At 43.5% G+C, this 10,509-nt stretch overlaps 1 protein-coding gene across 1 annotated transcript; it reads left to right on the top strand.

The window, feature by feature from the left end:
• Positions 1–402: 402 nt before the first annotated feature.
• LOC310770716 (uncharacterized protein) lies at positions 403–7,618 on the top strand (the record flags this gene model as incomplete). Its single annotated transcript, XM_083663443.1, has 6 exons — positions 403–439; positions 889–951; positions 3,664–3,775; positions 3,882–4,009; positions 4,191–4,312; positions 7,545–7,618. Coding segments are annotated over exons 2-6 (456 nt in total), but the record flags the coding sequence as incomplete, so codon positions are not given.
• Positions 7,619–10,509: the final 2,891 nt, after the last annotated feature.

Consider the following 10,509-nt stretch of genomic DNA (forward strand, 5'->3'; position numbering starts at 1 on the left):
ACAAGGGTAAACAATAAAATAAGTAGTGAAGTTATTAATAGCCCATACAATTTTTTTTTAAGACATGAAAGCGAGGTACTCCCGGTTCTGCCTATAAACGCAAAGAAGAAGAAGAAGAAGAAGAAGAAGAAGAAGAAGAAGAAGAAGAAGAAGAAGAAGAAGAAGAAGAAGAAGAAGAAGAAGAAGAAGAAGAAGAAGAAGAGACACTATTATGTTTTTGAGCACTTTGGTGGACATCGTTTTTGTTTTTCCCACACTGTGAATAATATTGTGTAACTGCTAAAATTCAGAAGGTGGCGGTATTGCACAAAATGCTGTTTGCCAACCGCCATTAAATATCAGAAGAAGAAGAAGAAGGTACTTCCGGAAGTGATCATGGCCAGGCCAGCCAACATGTTTCGTTTGAAATTCGAGCGGGCGTCCTGCCGCCCGGGATACGGTAATATTGACAAAACTAGTTGCTTATCATTTAAAACTGTATGTCTTGTATAAGCAGACGGTACCAAAGTATTTTGGTGTACCCCGAAACGCAACATTATGTGCGTTTTTCTATTAGCTAGCATACGTTAGCTAACGCTAAAGCAGATTAGCTTGCGTTAGCGCTTATTCTCTGTATAGACTGCTTTAACACAACGTTACCAGCGTTAGTTAACGCTAGGTTAGTCTGTGAGACTGATGTAACGTTAATGTTACGTTAACAGTTGAATCGTTTTAGACTTATTTGTGAATTACATTTACTCAAAGGGTGAACAGTATGCTACAAAACAATGCTAGCTGACGTTAGTGTGGGGACTCAGTCTGCTTAGCTAGCAGCCAGAGACAATCAAGTACTGTATAACGTTAGCTGCTAACTCGATGCTAGTTACAACTCTCTCCTGTTCACAATAGGCAGTCATGTCGGGAGGATTTTGTCTGTCTTGAAGGGGTGATCATGAAAGGCAACGACAGAAGGTAAGAGGAATAAGGTTACTGTTCTTCCTCACACACCATAAAATAGTAAATGGTCATGTTAACCTGTCTATTTTGTCATGGTTTATCACAGAACAGATATTATTTTCTTATATATATATTGCAGGGGATTCATCCCCCGGGGAGCAGAGTGAGAACTGCAAATTCCACACAGAAACTCCTTTTTGATGAACCCACCTGGGCAGTGAGGACATGGGGACAGTTAGCCCCATAATGTGACACTGCTACTGTACTCCGATAATATTCTCGTACAGCAGTCATCGTCACACAGCGTTTGAATCCTCACTAGGTAGAAAACGGTTACACCCTGCCTTTTCGAAACCCCCCCACTCCGAAGATCGACCTCCATTCTTCGTAATGGAGGGGTTTTCCCATTTTTTTAAAGGCACCCCTATTCCGAATGGGGACATCCCCTCCATTTCGAAACCCCCCCACTCCGAAATTGATTTTTAAGTCCATATTTCTCAGAGTTTCCTGCATCAAACACTGCAACTCATTGTTTTTTATTGAAAATATGCATAGGCGGCGCTAGACCATCGGGAATGGGGAAGCTAAATTTCCTCCGATTTTCATAAAACAAAATCAATTCAACCCGACTGGCATTCACAAATAAGAACGTCCACATCTTGCTAATATGACTCAACCTTATTCAACTGTGAGCATTTGACTCAAAGTTACAATTAATTTTTTTCAAACACTTGTCAGGGTATGAATGTGGGCGTGTGTAACAGCTCACCTTTAGATGTGTAGAAAACATCATTTATGATTAGATCCTGTCGGCGTAAAAATAATCAGTTGAATATGCTGCTGTGGAACAGATCTGTATGGCAAGACAACATAAATTAACAATGTTTAGTGATTGTAGAGAGATATCTCTGTGCACCTGCAGAAAACTGCGAGGCAGGAATGCGCAAGACCACACCTGGTAGGCTATTTAGACCAGCAGAGTGGAAAGTCTGTGTGCCAAAAAATAAAAATAAAAACACTGCTCCGGGCCCGATACGCGGTTAACTAGAGTGTGCGTTGTCAAGGTGTAGCCTATTTCTTTGCGGAGTGGGGGAGAAAGCAAGCAGGACAGCTGTGCCCAGTCCCTGAGCAGCGGCTCGCACGATTCTGAACAACACAGAGTGCAAACATGTCTGTGATCCACAGCTGATTTTAGGATGTATCCAACGTTCACATTCCTGTATCTATCTGAATGCAGCAGGCTCGTGTTTACTGCTATAGCGAAATTATATGAAGACAGTGACATATAATAAAAAAAACAATGAGTTGAAACATTTATTTCAAGCTGCAGGAATGCAGGAAACTCGGAGAAATATGGACTTGAAAATCAATTTCGGAGTGGGGGGGTTAAATCAATTTCAATTTCGGAGTGGGGGGGTTTCTGAGTGGGGGGGTGTCGGAACGATGGTGTTTCGGAATGGAAGGCGGTCCCCGCTGAAAACGCTGTTAAAAAAGCTCTCCTACCTGTATCCGACCTCCGATTGCAGATCCGAAGATATGATAGTCCGCCTAGTGAAGCCAGTAATTTAACCGGCGCTGTTAAAATGATACTGCTTGCGTGAAACACCCGTTTAGAAGCAGTCTTTGCACAGCCTGTGCCGTATTGAGGACAGGAGAAGCCGACAGGAACCTATTTCATGACATGTTTTGCTTCCCAGGTGCGCTGGATTTGCGTTGATCACTGACAGCCGCCGTCTCCGTGTGACTGCATGTGTTGTTTGCTCGCCATGTGCAAGCGGTGCACCAAGATAGTGAGATCAAACACACCCTGCTGTAAATTCAGCGCAGGCTGTACAAAGACTGCTTCTAAATGGTTGTTTCACGCAAGCAGTATCATTTTAACAGCGCCGGCTAAATTACTGGCTTCACTAGGCGGACTATCATATCTTCGGATCTGCAATCGGAGGTGGGATACGGGTAGGAGAGCTTTTTTAACAGCGTTTTCCACCTATTGAGGATTCGAACGCTGTGTGACGATGACTGCTGTACGAGAATATTATCGGAGTACAGTAGCAGCGTCATGTTATGGGGCTAGGGGACAGTCAGCTTCTTAGTGTATGTAAAATTCTGACACACTGGAATAGTGAATTACAAGTGCAATAATAGACTGTAAACTCTCAATTTCATGGACCCTCTCTTAATGCAAGTGTGTGTGTAGAGAGAGCTATCTCACTCTCTTTCTCCCTGCAGAATCATATTAGCTTCCCCGCGGCGTGGCAGCAAATGCTTTATGGACCGGGGCCCGGTGGGTGGGAACCACTGGTGTAGAGGTAAAAGCACTTGCCTACCACCGCGGAGTCCCAGGTTCAACTCCTGCCAGAGGTACCTCTGGCTTGGTCAGACATTCCTAAAGATTGGCCGTGTCTGCGGGTGGGAAGCCGGTAGGGTATGAGTCCTGGTCGCTGCACTAGCGCCTCATCTGGTTGGCCGGGCCACCTGTTTTGGGGAATGGGCACTGGGGGGAATGGCATGATCCTCCCATGCGCTACGTCCTGCTGGTGAAACCCCTCTGACCCGCGCAACGACCGTTATAACGGGGAATTGGCCAAGTACATTTGGGGAGAAAATGTGAGAAAAATCCACAAAAAGAGATTCTCCAGAAGATGCTGAAAAAAAATTACACTCATGAGTACTACAGATAGAAAATGAAGTTTTCTCACTGCAATCTTATCTGACTTTGTTGTCCAGCTTAAGGCAGTGTGTCCAGAGGCTGCTCTGTGTGCGCTGCATCTTCACTACCCATCTACTCCTCGTAGAAACTCGACATCACTCCATCGACAACAGATACAGCTGCCCAGAGGTATGACAGTACAACTGTATTTTATTTAAAAAAAAAGCTGAGGGACCTGGTGCTTGCATGTGGTTGGAATACAGTATATATAATAGTTCCTGTTTGTGATTCCCAGAGCGGTCGTGTCACCTGTCAAGGGCCTGTACCAGCCACCCACCCTCTGCTGGGATACCAGCCATCCAGCCGCTGCTCAGCGCTGCCCTGTGTAGAGCATCCTGCCCACTCTCAGCAGACTTTCCCCAAGTAGGGCTGAAATAGGAAGAGACTAAGGTAGAGTCCTGCTCTGGATGTCTGTTTTTATTTGCACAGCTCCCCATGTCTTATCTTAATCATGGAATATTTCAAATGTGATACAGTTGCCATACTCTTCAGGTGCTTCTAAAAGCTGTTGGGAGTAATTGTTGGTGTGGGTGTGTGTTTCTAGATGTGCCCTCTGGTGTGTTTGCTCCAACCTCATCTTCACTGAACATCAGATCATCCTCAGTCTGACTGACCTCACTCAGCCTCAACGTAAAGCACACGCCACTAACGGACTCGTCAACATCAGTAGGTGGGTTATCCCTTTTTATATTATTATTTTTTCTCATTTCCCCCAATTGTACTTGGCCAATTTCCCTCTGCTGCCCCGCTCGCTGCTCCACCCCCTCTGTCGATCACATTTGCCAGCTGCTTTTCACCTGATAGCGGGGAGCTTCAGTGGCTGGACGTAGCATGTGGGAGGATCACGCTATTCCCACAGTCCCCTTCCGCCCCGAACAGGCGCCCTGACTGACCAGAGGAGGCGGTCGTACAGCGACCAGGACTCATGCCCTTAATCTGGCTTCCCGCCCGCAAACACAGCCAATCGTGTCTGTATAGACGCCCGACCAAGCCGGTGGTAACACGGGGGCACGGACCTGCGACCCTCATCTTGGTAGGCAGGGAATCTACCGCTACACTACCCGGACGCCCAGTAGGAGGAAATATTAAGCAGGAAGTACAGTATATGCTCATTTATTTGTCTGCTCATAGTCATCTAATTCCAGGGCTGGCCTGAATAAAAACATTTGGGCTCCGGATATTCGGTGGTAGGTCAACAGTGAATATTTGGATATTTGAGATGCAACACGCATCTTGGTCTACTTTCGGTTTCGCGTTTCTCCCCCAGACCATGCTGCCGCTGGGGAAGAAACGCGCACACACAGTGGTTATCCTATAGAAATGACTGAAAGATTATGTAAATATATTAGGCTATACGCTGTGTTGTGTTCTGTGTGCTGTGAACATGACTCTGGAAGGAATTAACTGCAGCCACACCGATGCATCAGAAAGGATAGATTTCTGTTGTTTTGGAATGTCAACGCCATTTAAAAATAAAATAGAAAATGCCTCTAATTTGCGGTGACAAATCTGTCCGTCCAGAAAGAAGATGTGGCCTGTGTGTTTCAGTAGCAAGCAGACTACTGTCTCTTCACACCCAGCACGTTCTCATTCTCATCGCATCCTAGTTTGACGTATAGTCAGGATCCCATGGCCCACTACCGATGTTAACAGTTCCATTCCTCCGCCGTTAAGAACTAAAGTAAACACGTGGGCCTCTATCTTCCGACAGGCGCTAACCCTAAATAGCGCTTTGCGCACTGTTTGCGCGTGCATTAAGGCACGGACGATAGCGTTCCGCCTTGCCTCCCCCACCGAGCAGCAAAAAAAAAACATCCCCACCTCACGGGAGCTACTGGTAATGATTTATACAGAAATTTTACTGTTTCAAAGTGATATAATTGTCTGGTAGACATGACCTCCCTGATTTCTAAGTTAAAACAGCCCCGAAATATGTTGGGGATGCAATTCTCGGCGGGCATGCGGGAACAATTCTGCCAAAAATCATCTGCGCCCCAAAATGGTAACTGTCTGCCTTTCCGAAGCTCTGCCACTCCGAACGTTAACTTCCAGTATTCGGACTGGCGGTCGTTCACCTTAGAAGCCGCAATGCCGACCTTAGGTTTAGGCGTGGGGGTGGGAGAGGTTAGGTTTTGGGTTAGGGTCTGGGGGAGGTTAGGTTTAGGCATGGGGGGAGGTTAGGTTTGGCGTGGGGGCTGGGAGAGGTTAGTGAAAAACGGGGAATATAGAACCCTTTCTGAGTGCCGATATTTCGGAGTGGCAGAACGTCGGAGTGGCAGCACGTCGGAGTGGCAGCATGTAACCCCCCAAAATGCCCGCGCAAACGGGATTTGGGCGGTCTTAACTACCAGAATTATTCACAGGCGTGACCGGGCAAGGCTGGCATACGTCAATCAAAACCAATCAGATTCCCGTCTCACAATGGTTGTTTGCGTGAGGTTGCCTCACCGAGGCATGCAATATGCTGTAATTATCTCCATGCGTAATAGAGTGTACTCACTCCTGCGAGGACAGAGAGAGCTTATTGACAGATCGTCTGTGGTGCCGACCCTTCAGGTTATGAAGGTAAATAGCCTATGTCCATTGTCCCACAAGTGTTCTCAATTTATTTCCCTCTTTGCGATGTGATAAAAGTTTCTCAGTGAGTTATAGTTGATTGCCTCACTGAATTATCTGCTGCTAATACCCAAATATATATAAATATATATAAATATCCAAAAGTAATTCCACTTTCCACTCCGCAAATACCTCTCTGCGCTCGGAGCGCAGCCGTAATCTCTGTGCAGAGCGCCCAGCGCAGAGAGGTATTTGCGCGTAAGAGGTCCTTTTCATAGCTCTTAGCGCAAAGTAATTGCGCGCTGCTGACGATAGGATAACGCCATCTATCCCACATTTTAGCGCTGAAACGCCTGCTTTGGCTTGTGGCAGCCAATGCCCAGTACACTTACTGTATCTCACAGTCATGCGGTTGTGTCCGCCCCCAATTTGCATTGCGCATGGCGTTAAACGAGCGGAAAATTAGCGCTTTTGGGAAGATAGAGGCTAGGGCTGCACGATATGAGGAAAAGCTGCGATGTGCGATAACTGTTCAATATTGTGATGACGATATGACCTGCGATAAATAAAAAAAATGCTATAAAAAAAATATTAATGGGTAGGGGTGCTCTGATCCGGCTAAGCCACGATCCGATCCGATTCCTATTCCTGGGGTCACGATCCGATTCCAGAATCGATTCTCGATTCCAACGATTCTCGATTCCAGAATCTAGAATCGATTCTCAATTATGTAGTTTGATATTGCAATAACACACAAAGGTAAATCTAAGACAAAAAATGACAAATGTATTAATGCTGAACTTCAAATTCAACTTCTGAAGTATTACAGTGAGGGCCTAAATTCATTTTGCAATACGAGTGTGTTAATTTAAGCATATGTATCAGTAAGTGGCACGGGATTCTCAAAGCCTGTGTTGAGGGTCATACGAACAAAAATGCACTCTTGAAGCTAAAAAAAATCCAAAACCAACAAGTTAATTATTTACATTTTTACTTCAATGTAGAACAGTCATTTCTTACACATGAGATTACTTTTAGTCATAACGATTATTGAAAGATATTCCATATTCCAGACTGAAATGTTATAACAGAAGTGGAGTATTGGCCAGATAACACGTGACTTTTGCGATGTGTTCATCGCGCATTTTCATATCGCGATGACGATGAAAATACGATAAATCGTGCAGCCCTAATAGAGGCCGTGTAGTGCCGTTGGTTAGGTTTAGGCAACAAAGCCACATTGTTAAATTTCTACCTCTTCTCTTACAGTTCCTTGACCTCTGCGTTCACTATAAAAGCTTGTCTTGCATTAATTTGTCTTTTTCTTTTCTCATCCCCTCAGCCTTGTTGGCGGACAGGTCTTCCACTCCGGTGCAGAAGGACAGCAGCCTATGGGAGCAGATCACAGCCTGCGTTGTCAGCCAGCCTGCATTGTCAACCAGCCTGCCTTCAGGACTGTGGCTTCATGGTTTAACATTTTGGTTATTTGGCTCATCGGACTTACTTATGTCTACTACGCCTCCTGGGGTATAGGCCACCAACAAGGGCTTTCCAGCCATCGGCTCATCGGACTGATACCGATATATTCAAGATCAAACATCAGCTGATAGCCATATGATTGCTGATATATTGTGCATCGCTACTGGTAACTGTTTTAATTTCTTACATACATTTGTATTACCATAATATTTTAATGTAAATAAAATGTGTTTTTCTCATAATTGAAGTGCAATTGGTCATTGAACAAAACGGCACATTTGGAGTGTACTAAAATGGCACCATGTGAAGTGTAATAGTGATGTATTGTGAGTATACTTCAGGAACATTTAATACAGTACTTAAAGTATAACAATGTTCTATTTAAAATACACTTTTATCCTGACGCATAAGCAATGATGGAATACACTTCAGATACACTTTTAGTCAATTATAGTACACTTTAAGTACATGTCTTTATTATGCTTAAATTGTGATAGAACTTCACTATAAATACATTTCTTATTAACAATAGCACACTTTAAATGTACTAATTAAAATCAAAAAGTGCATTTGAAGTTTATTTGAAATATTACTGAGGCATGCTAGAAGAATATGAATAGTATGATAACTGTATTTAAAGTATACTTGTAGACTACATCAATTGATCTATAATGCCTTTTTAAGTATACTTTCAACACACTGGTGATATAATACAATTGTACTGAAAGTGTGTTTTGAATGCTCACGAATCATGCTTTTCACTGGTGTACTTCAGTACACTTAAAGTTTATAAAAAGTTGTTCCAAAAAAGCATACAAATTACACTTAAAAGGTGCTCAAGGAGTCCATAAGTACTACTAAATGACTACTTAAGTACACTTAAGTATAACTTAAGGGTGCCAAATTAACATATGCTAACTGAAAGTGTACTTAGTACATACTGTGAAAAGTATAATTTAAGTATAATACTTTTTCACCTGGGTGGTGTCAAGTCTGATTTTGGAAAAAAAAAAAAAAAATCCAAAATCAGACAGAGTGTTGACACCAGAGAGGCTAAGACCGCATTGACTCAGTGCGGTATTCAGCCTCTCTGGTGTCAAGTCTGATTTTGGAAAAAAAAAAAAATCCAAAATCAGACAGAGTGTTGAGACCAGAGAGGCTAAGACCGCATTGACTCAGTGCGGTATTCAGCCTCTCTGGTGTCAAGTCTGATTTTGGAAAAAAAAAAAAAAAAAATCCAAAATCAGACAGAGTGTTGACACCAGAGAGGCTAAGACCGCATTGACTCAGTGCGGTATTCAGCCTCTCTGGTGTCAAGTCTGATTTTGGAAAAAAAAAAAAAAAGAAAATCCAAATTCAGACAGAGTGTTGACACCAGAGAGGCTAAGACCGCATTGACTCAGGGCGGTATTCAGCCTCTCTGGTGTCAAGTCTGATTTTGGAAAAAAAAAAAAAAAATCCAAAATCAGACAGAGTGTTGACACCAGAGAGGCTAAGACCGCATTGACTCAGTGCGGTATTCAGCCTCTCTGGTGTCAAGTCTGATTTTGGAAAAAAAAAAAAAAAAAAAAATCCAAAATCAGACAGAGTGTTGAGACCAGAGAGGCTAAGACCGCATTGACTCAGTGCGGTATTCAGCCTCTCTGGTGTCAAGTCTGATTTTGGAAAAAAAAAAAAATCCAAAATCAGACAGAGTGTTGACACCAGAGAGGCTAAGACCGCATTGACTCAGTGCGGTATTCAGCCTCTCTGGTGTCAAGTCTGATTTTGGAAAAAAAAAAAAAATCCAAAATCAGACAGAGTGTTGACACCAGAGAGGCTAAGACCGCATTGACTCAGTGCGGTATTCAGCCTCTCTGGTGTCAAGTCTGATTTTAGAAAAAAAAAAAAAAATCCAAAATCAGACAGAGTGTTGAGACCAGAGAGGCTAAGACCGCATTGACTCAGTGCGGTATTCAGCCTCTCTGGTGTCAAGTCTGATTTTGGAGAAAAAAAAAAAAAAATCCAAAATCAGACAGAGTGTTGACACCAGAGAGGCTAAGACCGCATTGACTCAGTGCGGTATTCAGCCTCTCTGGTGTCAAGTCTGATTTTGGAAAAAAAAAAAAAAATCCAAAATCAGACAGAGTGTTGACACCAGAGAGGCTAAGACCGCATTGACTCAGTGCGGTATTCAGCCTCTCTGGTGTCAAGTCTGATTTTGGAAAAAAAAAAAAAAATCCAAAATCAGACAGAGTGTTGAGACCAGAGAGGCTAAGACCGCATTGACTCAGTGCGGTATTCAGCCTCTCTGGTGTCAAGTCTGATTTTGGAGAAAAAAAAAAAAAAATCCAAAATCAGACAGAGTGTTGAGACCAGAGAGGCTAAGACCGCATTGACTCAGTGCGGTATTCAGCCTCTCTGGTGTCAAGTCTGATTTTGGAAAAAAAAAAAATCCAAAATCAGACAGAGTGTTGACACCAGAGAGGCTAAGACCGCATTGACTCAGTGCGGTATTCAGCCTCTCTGGTGTCAAGTCTGATTTTGGAAAAAAAAAAAAAATCAAAAATCAGACAGAGTGTTGACACCAGAGAGGCTAAGACCGCATTGACTCAGTGCGGTATTCAGCCTCTCTGGTGTCAAGTCTGATTTTGGAAAAAAAAAAAAAAATCCAAAATCAGACAGAGTGTTGAGACCAGAGAGGCTAAGACCGCATTGACTCAGTGCGGTATTCAGCCTCTCTGGTGTCAAGTCTGATTTTGGAGAAAAAAAAAAAAAATCCAAAATCAGACAGAGTGTTGACACCAGAGAGGCTAAGACCGCATTGACTCAGTGCGGTATTCAGCCTC

The sequence above is a fragment of the Poromitra crassiceps genome (genome assembly GCF_964638095.1).
Source record: "Poromitra crassiceps genome assembly, contig: HAP1_SCAFFOLD_192, whole genome shotgun sequence".
Lineage (NCBI taxonomy): Eukaryota > Metazoa > Chordata > Actinopteri > Beryciformes > Melamphaidae > Poromitra > Poromitra crassiceps.